Raw genomic sequence first — 18,915 nt, forward strand, 5'->3', positions numbered from 1 at the left:
AAAACAAAACTAAAAGTGACAGAACAACAGCAGCAAAATACTGGAGACTACAACAACAGGTGCACATGCTGACAAGCCCTTGTGTGAGGAGGTTATTACCTTTAGTTTAAAAGAATATAAAGAAATTTTTATCGGTCATAACTTCTGGAGAAAAAATAAATAAATAAATAGCGCAGACACTGGACAAAGATGAAACTTTCTAGACCACGTGTCGACTGCCTGTGTCGCCAAATGGAGTAAAAAACAACCTTTCTACTTGTTTTCATACAAACATTTTCCTACTGTTTCTGACCCATTCAATGTAAAGATAAAATAATTATAATTCTTGTGGTTATTAAATACACAAAATAAGAAATATACAGTTGCAGAGATAAATTTGTATACACCTTGCAAAATCTGCAAAATGTTAATTTTAACAAAATGGGGATCATAAAAATTGCATGTTAATTGTATTTAGAAGTGCCCCAAGTAATCCATTTCACACAACAGATGTTTACATATAGTCCACAAATCAAAATAATTGAATTCATAAAAATGTCTCCCCTCCACGTCTCCATGTCCACTCCAAGTTGATACTGTGTCGTTACATGGATGATCCACAACTTTTTTGTTTTGTGAAAGTTGTTCATGAGTCCCTTCTTTGTCCTGAGCAGTTAGTTTTGTATAGTAACACATGATCAGATTTAATTAAGCGTGGGGTAAAAACACCATTGTGGCACATTAAAGGGCAGGACACAAAACAGCAAACATACATGCGTACCTTTTGCCTGCTTTCAGCTGGTTGGTCACATACTGCAGAAGACCAGCTAACTCAATGGGATATTTTCTGAAAACTGCTCCACAAAGACTAGCAAGACCTATGGGAAAGACGTGATGATAAAAGCAAAATATTACCATAAGAATGAGCATTAGAATCTGTAAGAGGGCAAGTCAAGAATGTCACGCATTTGTGCTCCAAATTGGTTTCCGGACACACTCCAGCAGCAGGGCCAAACCATTTAAAGAAATGACATTTAACGTCCATTAAGAATGTCAGATGGAAGTTCAATTTATTCAGCATCTCGGCACATCGAAGAGGCGTTTTAGAGGAAGGGAGGAAAGGCGGCACTCACTCTGCAGCCATGATGAAATGGTCGTGTCATCATGTTTCATCTTCTCTTTCTCTGGGTTGGCTAAAGCTTCAATAATGCAATCTGCCCACACGGTCAAGGGCTCAAACACACCACGTCTCGCTCTTTAAAGATAACACATTCGCTATAAACGGCAGACACTGTTCAGACTATTACTCATACGGTCAGTCATTGTTTTGGCAAGTTCAAATGAAAATTAACAGTCTATTTTACTCTGCTGCTCTCCAAACTGCAGGAATGCCTTTTTCCTCATTTTAAACACACAAAGCTGTCAGCTTCAGTGATGATGATGAAGTCAAGGTGAGTGATTACATGCTATTTTAATCACACACAAATTACGGGAGATTCGAGGAGATCAGCAAGTTCCTGGGAGAGCTGTTATTAGCGGAGGGGGAAGATTATTATGCAGTAGGAGTGTAATTATTATAGCCGTCTGAAAGGATACAGGCCAGCACATCGTAGTTGAGAGAGGTGAGGTATTTGAGAGAGTCCACCACTGGAGTTATCAGGTTGTCATACCACTGGATCTGAGACAGAATCTGAAACAAAAGAGAGCAACATTACATTCATTACCCTAACAATAGGAGGTCTTCACAGTAGTGATCACACTCCTCAATTTAAATAAATAAAGCCCCGTTATCCAGTTTGTTTGTTTTTTGTTTTTTTTAAACCTGCATTTTTATTTTCATTCTCCACAGGTCTACTTATGTGATTTATTTATTTATGTTTTGTGACAAAAAGAGTCAAATTGTTACCATTTTCCACTCTTAAAACTAAACAGGCTGATGTGAAATATGGCTTTAACTCCCTCACATCAATAACCATGTCTTTCGTCAAAGCTGCATTACATTAATTTATTATTTCAATCCGAAGGGTCACTGAGATCAAAATGAAATCAGAGACAATGCTAAAAATAAATTCTCTTTAAATTACATTAAACATTTAACTTTTATAACGTATCATTTTCAATTGAAACCTAAAACAACGTATAGGACGACATAATTTCATCCATTTGCAATTGGATTTTACAACTATGTGTCTATCAGATTTGGCTTTTTTGTTTTTAGGTGCTTTTTCTGGTGTAAAAGTCTGCTCCTCTTGCCAGTGTGTTAGTTTTGGGTTGGTGCAACACCTAGTAACACTAGGTGTTACTAGGGTGCTTGGTAGGTCCTCAAATATGAGGAACAGTAATAGAGATCAACCGATAATCGGTTTTACCGATATTCTTCTGATATTTAAGCATTTTTCCTTCGGATACCGATTTGGTAATATCAGATCCACAAATAAAAGATTAAAAAAAACTTGCTGTGTATTCACAGATGTAATACATTAAATAAAAATGAGTAATTGTTCTGAATAACACTTATCAAGCATAAACATATATAAAAGTAATTGGTATCAATAGTATTATTATTATTATTTTTTTTTTGTAAAGAGTTTGTTTACCCAAAAATGAAAATCATGTCATTTATTACTCACTCTCATGTCGTTCTACATCCGTAAGACCTTCGTTCATCTTCGGAGCACAAATTAAGATATTTTTGATTAAATTCGATGGCTCAGTGAGACCTCCATTCCCAGCAAGTTAATTTACACTTTCAGTGCCCAGAAAGGTACTAAAAACATATTTAAAACAGTTCATGTGACTACAGCGAGCGGTTCTACCTTAATATTATAAAGCGATAAGAATACTTTTTGTACACCAAAAAAAAACAAAATAACGACTTTAACAATATCTAGAGATGGGCCATTTCAAAACACCTCTTCAAATCTTTTGTTTTGAATCACTGGTTCGGAGGTCACATGATTTCAGCAGTTTGGCAGTTTTTACACGCGATCCGAACCAATGATTCGAAACAAAAGATTTTGAAATCGGCCATCACAAGATATTGTTGAAAAGTCGTTATTTAGTTTTTTTGCCGCACAAAAAGTATTCTTGTCACTTTATAATATTAAGGTAGAACCACTGTAGTCACATGAACGGTTTTAAATATGTTTTTAGTACCTTTCTGGGCACTGAAAGTGTTAATTAACTTGCTGGCAATAAAGGTCTCACTGAGTCATCAGATTTCATCAAAAATATCTTGTGTTCCGAAGATGAACGAAGGTCTTACGGGTGTAGAATGACATGAGGGTAGGGCTGGGTGATACAGCTAAAGAAATTATCACGATATAATGTTTCATACTGATCGGTATTGATACTTATTGACAACATTTTAGTAGAACATTTTTTTTTAATTAACCAATGCATTTTTAAATTAAGGCAAACAAGAGATAATTTTAAAACAAAGCAAAATAAAATGTAAACAAATCTTTCTTATATTTTATTTTAAGATTAAATAAATGAGTGTTAAAGAAACTTAGAGCTGCACAATTCTGGATAAAATTGAGAAACTTTTTTTTTTCCAAAAAAAAAAAAAAAAAAAAAAAAAAAACCGAGATCACAATTCTGAATGTCAACTAAACGAAATAACATGTAATTTATTAGAGGTTCTAACAAAATATTAATTGCTGCAGTCTATTTTAAAATTCTAAATATATTTGAATTAATTATTAAAAAAAAATTGTTTGGATGTATGATTCAATGACATACTCTTGTTTCATTACTGGATGAATCAGTGTATTTGAAAATCTGTTGAATGAAGATTCAACGTCAAATAAATTAACACTCACTTGTCGCCACCTGGTGGTGAAACAATGTAAATCGATAAATGCGTCATTTTCAGCGCATTATAGTATCTTTCAAAAGCTGATTTGCTCCATTTTGATTGATAACATAGACATTAGTGTTTTATCTGAACTATACATTTTTATATCGGTACTTCTGTGATAATTTGAATATTTGTAGCACAGAAATAAAGATACTGTGTGATTGAAAACACTGTTTGTGCAGCTGTTAATACAGACATGACAACTGCTCTCTCAAGACGAACTTTGAAGTAGATCAACTGTAAGACATAAGGAAACAATGAAACTGCCACACTGACGAGCTGATATGTCCTTTTTTATTCACATTCTCCTCGTCACTGGCAGGTACAGCACTCATTTTTGTTTGTGTGTTCTGAAATTTTGTTTGTGTGTTCTGATTTCACGTGGCGATTGCTCAACTGAACTCCACAGCAGCTTGTTTGCGTGTCACGCGTAGCACGTCAGTTTGTGATCCAGGGACGGAGCGAGCTTGAGAGTTGTTCATGCAACCGAACTTCATGTCTGTTTACATTTTAATGCATTTAAGTGAAACTATATGGAGAGTTATATCGAACTTTTTTTCTATCGTTATCGATTAAGACGTACCGTCGATAAATATCGATACCGTTTTATCGCCCAGGCCTACATGACGGTGAGTAATAAATTACATTTTTTCATTTTTGGGTGACTAACCCTTTAATAATCGGTCAATGTCTAAACAGTAAGTGATGTCTGTCTTTGCACACACCACTAATTATGTTTCCTAAGCATGTGGTATAATACATTGTACAATTAGACCAGGGACATTTATTCACTTAATTCATCTAATTTCATGTTCAACTGTGGCAAGTGTTTGTAAGTTCAGTGGCAGCAGCATCAGTCAGTGGTCTCTCTTTCTCGGCATTCATAAATTGAGGAAAGGCATAAGAAAAACACGGTCCTCTGCCAGTGATTGAATAACAGCCTTCGTCAGAGCTGATCTTTTATTTCACCACTGAATCTTCTGAATTTTTTCAGAAATGCTAATGAACTCAAAGGCTTGCCAACGTCAGCCACTTCCAAATCTTTTCTTCTCAGTATACGAGAGCAAAACTCGTTGAGTCTCTCATCGCTGAAGACGTGCACAGCATGAACGGTGACAGCAGAACAAGACTTCTTTAGAACTAACCCAGCAGAAAGGAGCATCATGATGAAAACTTTCTGGCACACATGAAGATCTGTCAGCCGTGGTCGGCCCAGTCATAAATTTCTTACATTAGATGGAGATGCACGTGATTACCGTTAGCCTGCTGACTAATACAGCCTAAATTTAGCCTTGTGTTCATTCTTTCATTCTGATGTTGGGCATTAGGCCACTGGTCTTGAGCTCATATACATGCTTTTTAATCTCAGGAGCAATGAAAATTGATGGCACACTGCAGATTATAAAGCAGCCCCGTAAAAGCATGTCATTAGTCTAGCGCACCATTATGGTCGTCACAAGCAATAAAATACTCACATAATCAAAGAGAATGGTGGGGTTACTGTGGCTTAACTTTCCGATCTGCCTTCCTGAGGGCTTCACATTTTCTTTAGTCAGTCGCCTGGGGAAGAAATTCATAGAGAAGGGAAAAATTAGAAAGAGTGGCACTTAAACACCAAACACGGACAATTAATAATTCATACGCTCACCGTTGTCTAAAGACCTATAAATTGGCTATACTAACTAATAATTATGTCCACTTGTCCATTTAAAAGGTGTCATGACACGAGAAGTCAAATTTGCCTTTATCTTTTGACATATAAGAGGTCTTTGTACCATCAAAACATCCTGCAAGTTTCAGAGCTTAAAACATCCTCCCTATTATAAACAAAGCATTTATTTAATCAAGCTCCAAAACAGCTCGTTTTGATATTGCAGGATCTGTGACGTAACACTGGCAATACATTTGCATATGACTGCCTCTACAGCAAGACATCAATGAACAGTTATACATCACACTATAGGCCCTGCCCACTGGCATTCAGTCGCTTAATGGCTGACACTTGCCTACACTGGATCCGAGAATCGTGTCAAAGCAAACAGAACTATTATAAATCACTAACGCTGTGTACACTGAATACAGTATACAGATGTGTGTTCAGTTTCTGAACACGCCACACATTTAAGTCTTTCGACAACAGGACAAATGGAAAATTAAAAGAACTTCAGACGGATCCTAGCATCAGAAAAAAAGTGGATGGTTTATTTTAATGGCGCCCCAAATTGTGTCTGAGGATTATATGTTTGGTTTTAGTTGAAGTTTGGGTTGCTTATAATGTTCATCTGGAAACACAATGTGTGCCATTTCATCAGATTTGTAAGGTAAATCATTTATAAACCTACGGCAACACTAAATATGTGAACTGTTCATCGCGATTTTAAAATAAAAGTTTAAACTCTCGCTCTGAATTTGCATGTCTTGAAGTCCACATATTCATGTTCAAGAAATCACAGTGGCTGTAGCATTTCTATTGTAAAGAAGTGGCCAAATATTAAAGATTAAGCAAATATTTGAATTAAATGTTTAGCCAATATTAAAGCGTAACAACACCAGGCCGTTGGCGCCCTCTGCAGGCATTAGTTATAATACATAATGTACATAAGATGATTGTTTATATTAGGTATATTATGTATTATAACAGTTGTTCTATAAAACCATATGTTTACTTGTGTTTGATACTTCATTTGAATGAAATATTATTGCCTCGTTATAATATTATGTATTTTAAGTCATTTTAAAGGCTTAGGTCTTTGCTTAGGTCTATTTTATTACCACAAAAATATCTGATTACTCGATTAATCGTCAAGATAATTGACCGATTACTTGATTACCAAAATAATCGTTAATGACAGCCCTAGTTTAAAGCATGTAACTCACCAAGTCAGGTGATTTCAGCAAACAAACCAATGTATCAAGCCTTGATTTCGAAACCTTTAAAAATTCTGATGGTTTGCCGTAGAACTGCATCTTTAATCGTTAAAAGATTGCGATCTCGATTTAAACACCCAAGTGATCTTATTCCTCCTAAATTACAATGATTCGTCTATGTCTATTAAAACTTTGACAAAATCACACTGGATCATTCAAATCTGCATTTGAGCTGCTGCTGACCCAGAGAGAACAGTTGTCATGTATAGGTATGAAACAGCTTTACAAAAAATATTTTCAACCAAACAGTATCATTATTTCTGTGTTCCAAATATTCATATTATCACAGTACAACAGTATTAAGTACTGGAATAAAAGTGTATACTTTGAATATAAACACTGATGTCTGCGGTAGTGATCAAAAGAGAGCACCTTTTGAAAGTAACGCTTCAAATAAAGATCGATCAATTACATCGCTATACAAGTAGGTGGCGACAAGCGACTTATTCAAGAAATTAATGAAACAAGTGAAATCTTTTGAGTGTCATTAAATCATTCAAACAGTTTTAAATTAATCAAATTTAAATTTTTTAAAAAGGCTGCAGCATTTAACATTTTGTCCAAACCTTTAGTAAACTGTTTAGTTGTCCATTCAGAAACATGGAAGAATCGTGATCTTCATTTTAAACAAAAAAACGTGATTCTAAATTTATCCAGAATCATACAACTCTAGTTCGCCACTACATGCGGTTGATTTTGTGAACACATTAACGAGTGTCTAATGGCTTTAACTGATCTCGGATCCGTTTTATAATGCAGATTCTGTTTTAATTAATTTAACAATTTTAATATTTATTTGTGTTTAAATACAAAATGAAAATTATATTCGTTTCAAATTGGCCTATTTTGACAAGCCCTGTTTAAAAGCCTGTTTACACCAAGACAAAAACTGTACCAGATATCAGCAGTGTTGAGCTTCGTGTGAATATTATAATTGCTGGAAACTTAGTTTAGACGTTAAATATTCATCCAACAAAAAACCCATCGTTCGACCACTAGTTAACTAGTTGCCCCAGTGTTGTGATTCTTGCATTAATTAGAATTTTCACACCATGACAAGTGACAGACTGGTGTCTCCGTTATCAGTGAGAGTGGACGGCTGTCCGTGTCCCGTCTCGTTCATGTTTTATGAGTCTTCACGCCTCTGTGCTGATTTCTTATCACACATGCCAGCAGGCGCATGATGGACTGTCACATGAAGCGCAGTGCCTCTTGGGCTGTTCTTTATAACGCCGTTAATTGTGAGTGCGGGGGGCCGTGTTTTCCTGCAGACCTGCTTTGTCTGAAGTGTGGCACAAAAGGGCCAATTAAAAAGTCAATTAATAAAGTAGCTGGGGGAAGAAAAAAAAACACAGACACACACACACACACACACACTGGAGGAGGGCACAGAGCCAGCACTGGCATTGCTGAGTTTCCATTTGAGCTGGTGAGCCAAAAGAAGCTGCTGATTGCTCAGCTATGACGGTGTCATTGGTCTTAATAAGGGAGCCCTGTGTGTGTGTGTGTGTGTGTGTGTGTGTGTGTGTGTGTGTGTGTGTGTGTGTGTGTGTGTGTGTGTGTGTGTGTGTTCCTGAGCATTCCCCACGTCACATCAGGTGGCCTAATTGGTTTGCTTAACCTTCAGAGCACAATGAACAAGCTCTAATGACAGCTTCTGATACCCAGCAGTCTAATAAAGCTCACATGAAGCACAGGACATCAGCTGTCCCACTAGTATGACTCTAACATGTTTCTGTAGGCCCCAATATACTTCAAGTGAAATTGAAGAACGAACTTTCGCAGAACGAAATCGAGGAATGACATGATGTGTAACAAGCAGGTGTGGCTCTGAGATTCCGCCTTCTTTGCCATGGAAATCTTCTCTAGTTCCTTTCTTCTGTTCAGTCCATTGAGGTCAGATAGTAGAAACTCAAGTTGTACTTTTAATCGAAAGAGACACTGTTTTTTTTTTGTGTTTAAAGCAAGCAATCTACATATATATATATATATTAGGGCTGTGTATCACCAACAATGTCACGATACGATAAGCATCACGATACAAAAGCCACGACACGATACGTATCACGATATGGATCAATTTGGAATTTAAATTTTTTTGAGCAGAGTTTAGTAACAGTAATAGGTGTTTATTGAATAACCAGTGTCATAACAGTTGTGATAACTGAAAAACAATTTTGTTTTTGTCATTAAAAAAAAAAACAATGACTTAAATTAAATAAAAAAAAATTGTCACAAAAAAAAAAAAAAAAAAAAAAAGCTTAGAATGGCTCTTCCTTTTGCTTTTAAAGTCTCTGCCTCAGAAACTGAAATGACAATTATAGTGACACTGAAGCATATTAACAAAGCTCAATGACTAAACAAAACTTAAAACATTCCATAAAAGCAAAAACTGTAACAACTTAAATTTAACTTAGCTCCCTCAAACTCTTTTAAACACCTAGTATTTAACAATTTGGACTTAAGTGTTGGAATGTGCACCAAACAAAGTCATAACAATTACATCTTCAGTAACATACGACTGGGTTGCTCTCGAAGTCCAAGCATCGCAGGAAATGGAAACTCTCTGTGCAGAAGAGAGTGACAGCAGAACGTCTCGCTTAACTTCATCATACAACCGAGGAACTGCCGTTTCTGTTAAAAACTGACGTGTTGGTATTGTGTAGCGTGGCTCACACTCGTGAAGCAATTGTCTGAAGCCGTTATGACATATGCAGAGAGAGGTTCGTCGTGTTGCCGGAGTACTTAACTTTTGTTTTGCAGTTCTTGCAGATCGCATGACTCATGGCTAATGTCTGACTCTCCGGTTTAGCGTAAAACCCAAAATTCTCCCATATTTTTGATTTTACTTTTGTCGGCGGTGGCAAAATCCTCTTATCCATTTTGAATGTCTCGCTCTGCTGCTCGCATTGCTAAATTAGCGCCAATTGACGTCACGTGATTATTGGCTACATTCAAAAGCACGACAGACTTGATACGGCAGCTGCTGTATCGATACGCGCATCTTCACGAGTTCATGATGTATCGCTGTATCGATATTCTGAGCACAGCCCTAATATATTTTATTTATTTATATATATATATATATATATATATATATATATATATATATATATATATATATATATATATATATATATATATATATATATATATATATATATATATATATATATATATATATATATAGATATATAGATATAGATATAGATATATAGATATAGCAATCTACTTTAAAATATGCTATAAATGGATGTTCACTAACAGTATCTCTCTGGTTATGTATTTCGAACTTCTTTTTGTACACAATTTGTATACTGCGAGTATATCAGGGCCTTAAAATGCACTTTTGGAACCCCAATCAAAGTCAGGAAAGAGATGTTAAAAATAGTGGTGGGGGAAAAAAGAGTGGGAGAAGATTTTCTGATTCTCTCTTCCATGATTCTGAAGCCTTCAGAATTTAAGATTCAGCTTAAAGCTCAATATACTTCAAGCAAAATCAAAGAACCTTTATTCTGTAAAAGAGCTCCAGCTGGTAAAAAAATTAACTACCTTTGAACTACCATTGGTTCATGGTGATTACATAACAGGTAGGTGTTGCTCTGAGGCTCCATCTTCTGACATGGAAATGTCAGAATCTCCAGATAATTTCTTCTGTTCAGTTCGTCAAGGTCAGACACAAGTAAATACATGAACACACTGCAGAGGTGCTTTGTAGTAGAAACTGAAGTTGTAATTCTAATCGAAAGCAACACTAACACTGTCAAGTTTAATACTGTAAAGCTGCTTGCTTTAAAGCAATCTATTGTATAAAGTGCTATATAAACTAATATAACTAATCTTACATAATGTTTGGAAAGGCTGAAGTTAATTACAAGGCCAATTAAAGCTGCAAGCAGCGATGAAAGGGCCCTCGCACCCTCACACCCGGTGGCCTTCGGAAAACTGTGAACAGTGGGCGATATTCATTTAAGCGGATATATAGTGGAGAAATATGGCAAAGTCATTTTGAAGCACCAAAGTTCCTGCTGCCAGCAGGTGGCGCTTTGACTATAACTGAATATTGGCATGTTGATGTCTTCAGGCTAGGACTATTATTAAACATGTGAAGTTTGGGGCAGATTGGACATTGTATGCCTGAGTTACAACTTCCCGTTTCGCGGCGTTAATCGCATACATTAACACTTAGCCAAGTGTTGCATCATTTAACATGTTTCTAACACGTTCTAATACGCTTCCTGTTTCATGATGATAATAGCATGCTTTAGCACTCAGCTAGGTGTTGCTAGCATGATTTAGAATGTTTCTAGCATGTTTAGTACTCAATTGCATATTTTAGTATGTTGCTAGTAGTGCATCACATTGTTAAAAATGTCACTTCCTGTTGCCAGTTGGTGGCGCTATTATTATAACTGAATATGTCATGTAGATGTGATCAGGGCTGGACTCTAATCAAACGTGTGAAGTTTGGGGCAGATCGGGCATCATTTTCCTTAGTTACAGCAATGGCTGACTTCCTGTTGCGTTTAGGACTTCGCTCCAAGTGACTTTTTTGTAGGTAATGGAACGTTACATGTATGTACCGAATTTCGCACACGTACGTCGAACGTAGCCGGAGGCGCACACCGTTGAAGTTTTATAGATGGCGCTATTGAGCCATTTTGCCCCACCAATTTTCACCAGTTCTGATGCGTGTGCAAAGTTTCGTGAGTTTGAGCATGTTTAGGCCCTCAAAAAAAGCCATTCTTTTTGGAAAAGAATAATAGTAATAATAAACGGACGAAATCCAATAGGCACTTTGGTGCTTGGGCCCTAATCATGGTTTTCATTGTGTAGTATATGGATGGCAAGAAACCCAGGTTTTTGCTTGATGTTGCAGTGCTTACAATGTGCAGTTATGCTGGCATTTCAGTGTTTTTTTTTTTTTTTTTTTTTTTGCCAAATGCTCTACGAAGACATTATGCCGTTTGGAATGCGGCACAGACGGCTGCTTTCAAATGCCGTGTACTTTTTGTGATTGTTCTGAAGAGTGCTCGCGGCATGAGGCTATACGGATTTTCAGGTAAGTGATTAGATTAATTTCGCATCATAAAAGCAATTTGAGTTGCAAGTGCATTAAACTAAAGTGAGTCATGTCTTAAGGGGTTAAACTGACAGAACATCTGAAATGTCAAAACAGATCTGTGCAGTAGCGTGAACGCAGCTATTAAGAAGCGGCCTATGATGTCATCAGTAATAACAAAACAGCAATAATGCTGAGAAAAAGAGAAAACCTATCAATGCATTAAATCACTTTCAGATACTGAAGGCAGACTATGTTTAATGCTTGTAATGTTTCTTTATTCTTATCGACAATTTGCTTGTTTTGAAACCATTTTTAGAAAATTAACTAACTGAAAGCAAATAGAGTAATTGTAGGGCTGAGCGATTTTTCTGATTTTTTTTTATTAATTCAAATTTAACGTTTTGCCTTAATTTTATTATTTTTAAATCGAAAAATCATGATTTTGAATAAAAAATGTTTTATTAGAAATGTTGACAATAACAGCAATGATAACAGTTAAAGGATTAGTCCACTTTCAAATAATTTCCTGATAATTTACTCACCCCCATGTCATCCAAGATGCCCATGTCCTTCTTTCTTCAGTCAAAAAGAAATTAAGGTTTTTGATAATAACATTCCAGGATTATTCTCCTTATAGTGGACTTCAAATGGCCCCAAACGGTTGAAGGTCAAAATTACAGTTTCAGTGCAGCTTCAAAGGGCTTTAAATGATACCAGACAAGGGGTAAGGGTCTTATCTAGTAAAACAATCGGCCATTTTCTAAAAAAAAAAAAATAAAAATGTATATGCTTTATAAACACAAATGATCACCTCGCAAGGGCTTCCGTCAGACCGCCTTCCATATTCTTTAAAAAGCTTACGCTGTATGTCCTGCACCTTCCCTATTCAACAAACAGCCAATCGTTTCGCTAGATAAGACCCTTTTTCCTCGTCTGGTATCATTTAAAGCCCTTTGAAGCTGCACTGAAACTGTAATTTTGACCTTCACCCGTTTGGGGCCAATTGAAGTTCACTATAAGGAGAATAATCCTGGAATGTTTTCATCAAAAACCTTAATTTCTTTTCGACTGAAGAAAGAAGGACATGGACATCTTGGATGACATGGGGCTGAGTAAATTATCAGGAAATTTTTATTTGAAAGTGAACTAATCCTTTAAGAGAAGAAAATGATCCGACCACAAGATGTGACGCTCTGAGCATAGAACACATTGCTAGTCTTAAAAAAAGTTCACCTAAAAATGAAAATTATCCCATGACTTACTCACCCTCAAGCCATCGTAGGTGTATAGGACTAACTTCTTTCAGGTGAACACAATCGGAGATAATATTTTAAAATATCCTTGGTCCTCCAAGGTTTATAATGGTTGTGAAAGGGAACCCACATTTTAAAACAAAACAAAATGCATCCATTATATATATATATATATATATATATATAAATGAATCCATACGACTTCAGAGGGTTAATAGAGGCCTTCTGAAGATACGGGATGCGTTAAATATGGATATTTTTCTTACAAAAATGCATCCCTTTACTTCAAAAGGTCTTTATTAACCCTCTGGAGTCGTATGGATTCATTTTTTTTATGGATGGATGCATTTTGTTGTTTTAAAATTTGGGTTCCCATTCACAACCATTATAAACCTTGGAGGACTAAGGATATTTTTTTTAAATATATCTCCGATTGTGCTTGTCTGAAAGAAGATAGTCATATACACCTAGGATGGCTTGAGGGCGAGTAAATCATGGGATAATTTTCATTTTTGGGTGAACTATCCCTTTAAGCAGCTGTTCACTCAGAAATGCGTTATTGCGTTAAAAAAAAAAAAAAAAAAAAAGACACGGGCAGTGGAATGGGAAAAAAAGCAAAGTTATTAAACGCGAGTTGAACTTTTAACTTGACCACCACGTTTTTAGAATGCCGTTTCATGGGTGAGACACTGCAAAAGTAGCTGAAATCACTTCGTTTATTCCTCACATTGAATTGTGGGACACATTATTGCACAGCGTGCTCTAGTTGTGTATTTTTCTGGCTATTGTCCAGTATACATTCTTAAGTATGTTATGTCGAACAGACCCCATGTGTCTCTGAACACAGTATGAACGCAGCAGAACGCACTGAGCTCTCAAGGTGCGGTCACACTGCACTATTCGTTCCATCGACTTCCATTCAAACGCACGCGAATGCGTCAGACCAGAAACGCAAGCTCGTGCGAACAATTTCGCATTTCGCTGTGTTACAAAGTTCAAGTTTGGTGAACTCTGACCTGCGAATTCGCATGACGTGAAGACGTGCAACCAGTAGAAGATCGATTCGTCACGACATGACCTCTTGGCTGAATTAAAAGAATAATACTTTTGCAGTAAAGTCGAGTAGGTTCTATATTTTTACATTTTGAATGTATTACTTTAACTTATGTGCTGAATTCATGTTTATAAAAAAAGACGCTGTAGACCGTGACGTCATATCACGACCGTTACAGCATCCGAAGAAATTTCACACGTTCAAAGTCTAGTGTGACCGCGGCTTCAGATGAAAGCCTAATGCAGATTTTGCGCACGTCTCTTCACCTCCTCCTGTCATCCTGCTGAATGAAGAGCTACTCCTCTGTATTTATGCCTCAGTGCTCACAGATCCTCCGCAGCAGCGCTGCAGTCTAACTAGGGGTGTAACAATACATCGATCTAATGTCTAACGATACGATGCATCGATGCAACGCATAAAAAATCGACACCTGTGGGCTATTTATAGAGGCCCCTTTGTTTTAACACTCTCCACATTTTCACACAATGACAGTCTTTGCATTATCGCCAACGCGTGCATTCTCGTTTAAACTACCTTTCAGAACTTGTGAAAGATGCTCGGAGCAGTAGATGGAACTGTCACTGTCCCGATCGGGCCAAACAGTGCTGAATCTTCACTAAAGTTTATAATTTGCTTGTGTTTAAAGCCTTGCAAAAAGCAGCATGCGCACATCTCAAACAGTGTCTGTTAGTTAGATCACAACACTGGAGAACAGAGCGCTATGAATCGTTCTTCACACACAGTAACTGAAATTATAAGTGTTAAAAGAAAATGCTCAAACTGCTGCCTAGGGGAGCTGCGCGCTGCGACTCTATGTTGCTTCAAGCACATCATTCTGCACATGAGATGCGCATAAATGCTTTGTGCCGCTCTGTATTGGAGCCTTTATAATACTTTTGCCTGTGAAAGAATATTAATACCCTGTCTTGCTCTGTCCTACCTATAATATGTTGTTGCTTCATTAAAAAGCTGCGCTATACATTTAAAAGAAATGTCTTTTAATTGTATAGAATACAGGCCTATATAGAATATATACACAATATATACAACTTTCTTGACTGTTGTCATGTCATAAGCTGTCATTAGATTATGTTCCAATCAGGGTGGAATAATGAAATAATTGTTTATTTTATATAATTTGGTTGCAGTTGTGAGTTAATAAAAATGTAACTGGTAGTGTAAAATAGGCACATAATATCATAATTTCGAAATATTGATCGATATACCCCTGAATCGAATTGTATCGTAATCGTATCGCAGAACTTTTTGAGGTATCGGAAAATATCGTATCGCTGGTTATGAGAATTGATATTGAATCGAATCGTAACGAACCGTCCGATTTATACCCCTAAGTCTAACACACCGCCTGCACACCTCCTACAATAACGCAACTCAACTACAGACACACAGTCATGTAAGGCCACTGAATGGAAAATGGTGCATGCAAAAATTTACTCCAATTTGGTCAGATTTATATATATATATAAAAAAAAAATGCTTAAAGCTAAATAAAGCATTTAAAGTCAACGTGAACCAGAAGTTGTGACTGACTATGTATTTTCAGAGTGAAACTGAATACTGAGTGAGAAAAAGTTCCTTGCTACACGTCAGCTTCTGCCTTGACAATCCTGTTTCATAAAATAAAAACTACTAACCAGAACAACTTAAAGCTAACCATAAACAATTGCAACAAAAAAAACAATCAGTACATACAAAAAGTAAACAAATGTTCCCATTTAAAAAAGCAGAATAAATTGGACGGAGGTATCACTTGTAAGGCCTAAGCTTAGTCTGGTCATATTCATGAGTTTGATACTTTCAATTGAACAGGCAAAAATGCAAAACTACTTGCACAAGCTACAAACAGCATCCATTGAGAGACTAAACGGTTGAGAACAGCCCTGACACATGCGAGAGTTTGACTCGGCCCGTTTGACAGGCGACCTTGAGCTTCCCCCTCTTTCTCCCTGAACACTTTTGACGTGTTTAGCCTCAGTTCATTCTCCACTCTCTCCCTCTCCATCCAATTATCTGCCAAAATATCATCATTTATTCAACACACTTGAAAAGAAAGCGAAGAATCTGATGCAGCAATTCTGCAAACCCTTTCAAAGAGCTCATCTATATGCACAGGCAACTGAACACACGGCAATATAAACCTTGTTCAAGGAGAACTGCTGTTAAAGTCGTACCGCTCAGTGACGCAACACTATAAACCTACACAGTCTAAGGACAATGGTTGCAGTCAGTAATGGGACTGCAGAGGTGAAAACACCAAAAAATAAATCACCATTTAAAATATCTATTTGTAAAATTTAAGACAGACCTATCATGAGCTTGGAGTTTGTTAAATGATGGCATTTGTTCCAATTAAAAAAAAAAAAAAAAATCAGGGTGATTTCATTTCATAATTATCCAATGAAGTTAAAAACCATAATCCTGAGAAGAGAACCACCAATAAGAGCTGTTACCATAGAAACAGAAATTGGAGCAATCGTCTCAGCATTGAGGATCTAGAAGTTAGCTAGGTAACATTAACCTGTTTGTTAGATGACTAGTAGAGAACTTGCGTTTAAGAGGCCACTCAAAAATGAAAATTCTGTGATTATTCACTTCTTTACTGCATCAGTGGGCACCATATGCCAATGGATGCAGATAGTGGAAGGGAAAGATATTAAATGGAAAAACTAAAGGCCCGTTCACACCAAGAACGAAAACTATAAAGATAACTATAACGATGATAGTATTAGCGTTCACACCAACACACAATATCATTATGTTTATCTATGTTTTATCTTCTGCCGCTTTAAATGTTCGAGCTCTTTAAAGCAGGATGGATTTTGATTGGCTGTCATTGTTTTTATCATTCACCCCCGTTTGCCTCATTGCTATTCTATATGTATATGTATTATAAAGGCTAAGATCTTTGCTTAGGTCTATTTTTAATACCACAAAAAATATCTGATTACTCGATTAATCATCAAAATTATCAACTGATTACACGATTACCAAAATAAGCGTTAGTGACAGCCATAGTCTTTACTGTGACATCTGGTCAACTTTATGCATTCTTGCTAAATAAAAAACGGCATCTTAGTTTTATAACCGTAGTTTAGGTGGCTGAAAAACTAGATGATCACTGTTGAGTTTTATGACCATCTTCTCAATATAAGAAAATAAACTATCCTTGGGCTTTTTACTTCACAAAGGTCTCCTACTTATGCTACACTGGCATGTTCAGTAAAGTAAACTCAAGACAATAAAGGCTGAATTCAGAATTCCATGTGATTTTCATCAAAAAAATCCTTCAAAACTAGTAACGCCTCTTCTCATTACAGGCCAGAGGACCTCAGTTTCAGGATTATATTACAGAGCCTTATTGAAGACCTAATTAAGATTGAGCTAGAAAGTAAACTTACTTCATGATGTATTTGGCTCGGTCTACCGTTTGAGCCTTGATCTTCACCAGGAGGGGATGATTGCCATACGTCTCATTCTTCCACTGCCCATAGAGGCGATATCTAATTTCACAAAACAGAGATTCTTGTGTAAGGCAACGAAAATTATATTATATATATATATATATATATATATTTGCATTGCCTTACTCATCAAGGCATTCTGACTGCGTTTAGATGTGTGTATTAGGAGAATATCATGAGGGAATAGAGATGGAGCAGTAAAAATAGCCTCATATTCTTCAGCTGGTATATGGTCACACACAGCAATCATTTGATATAACGACTCCCATGATAAAACAGCACAATGTTGCACATCTACGATCACGTTTAACAGTTTCCAACAGATACAGTAAGCTGTAGACATCCTTTGACTTTATTTAGAAGAAATACATTTTTTAGGTTTTTAAAAGCTTAAAGATTTTAAAGCCAATACAGTCTATCAGAAAAAAGGAAAGATAGATAGACATGTTGCTAGGGTGTTTTAGCATGCTGCTAACATGTTTTAGATTGCTGCTAATGAGTTTCTAGAATGAATTAAGACATTAGAATGATTTAGCATGTTTTAACGAGCATTATCACACTGCTAGCATGTTTTAGCATGTTTCTAGCATATTCTTAGTGCAGGGTTGCCAACTTTTGTGATTGTCAAAACATTTGGTAACTAAAAAAAGAATTTCATTAAGTTTAATGACAACATGATACAATGTTTACATGATGCAATAAATAGTAGCCTACCGTTTTTATTAGTGCTTGACAAATTTCACAATTTCAATTCATAATTTGCGATACAGTTCTGATCTTGGTTCAATATAGATTAATCTGGATAAATAGCTACATGTTCAATTTTCTCAAGGAAAAACTCTCAACTAATACTGTAAACATACAGGGATTATTATTAAAGGTTAAAATTAACAACTCAAAATTAATTATAGTTCTCTTAGACATGTAAATCTGCTTTGGGTGCATAAATACTTTTTTCACAATGCCGCCTAAACACCTTCTGTGATCGTCGAGCAGGTGGGGTCAGCAGCTTATATACAGTGACCTTGCAAGGTGTGGGGAAAATGTGATTGGTACAGACTGGTCCAATCAAGAGGTTGCAGGTCTTTAGCTGTGCTTTCGAGTCGCCCTCGCAATTCTTGATGTCATATGCCAAACGGTCTGTGCAGCACATTGGCTTTTTTTAATTTGGTGTGAGATTTACCTGGGCAGTGTGAGACAGAGCCTGAAATCATGTCTTGTGCCAAATGCGTTTTTATTTTTTGTTTTTGTTCATATATTTGCTTATATTATACACTATCCAGAGCAGGCAA

General features: G+C 36.4%; 1 protein-coding gene across 5 annotated transcripts in view; it reads right to left on the reverse strand.

Moving 5' to 3' along the window:
* The window catches only part of thoc2 (THO complex 2), a 93,671-nt gene that overhangs the window by 40,307 nt on the left and 34,449 nt on the right, over window positions 1–18,915 (reverse strand). For all 5 annotated transcript variants that reach the window (XM_051860808.1, XM_051860806.1, XM_051860805.1 and 2 more), the window contains exons 15-19: window positions 17,561–17,662; window positions 5,317–5,401; window positions 1,576–1,669; window positions 1,113–1,193; window positions 761–857 (exon numbers count right to left, since the gene is read on the reverse strand). In XM_051860808.1, coding sequence (XP_051716768.1) covers window positions 761–857; window positions 1,113–1,193; window positions 1,576–1,669; window positions 5,317–5,401; window positions 17,561–17,662 — 459 coding nt within the window. The remainder of the gene's footprint in view (window positions 1–760; window positions 858–1,112; window positions 1,194–1,575; window positions 1,670–5,316; window positions 5,402–17,560; window positions 17,663–18,915) is intronic.

This window comes from Ctenopharyngodon idella, chromosome 14 (assembly GCF_019924925.1).
Source record: "Ctenopharyngodon idella isolate HZGC_01 chromosome 14, HZGC01, whole genome shotgun sequence".
Classification (NCBI taxonomy): Eukaryota; Metazoa; Chordata; class Actinopteri; order Cypriniformes; family Xenocyprididae; genus Ctenopharyngodon; species Ctenopharyngodon idella.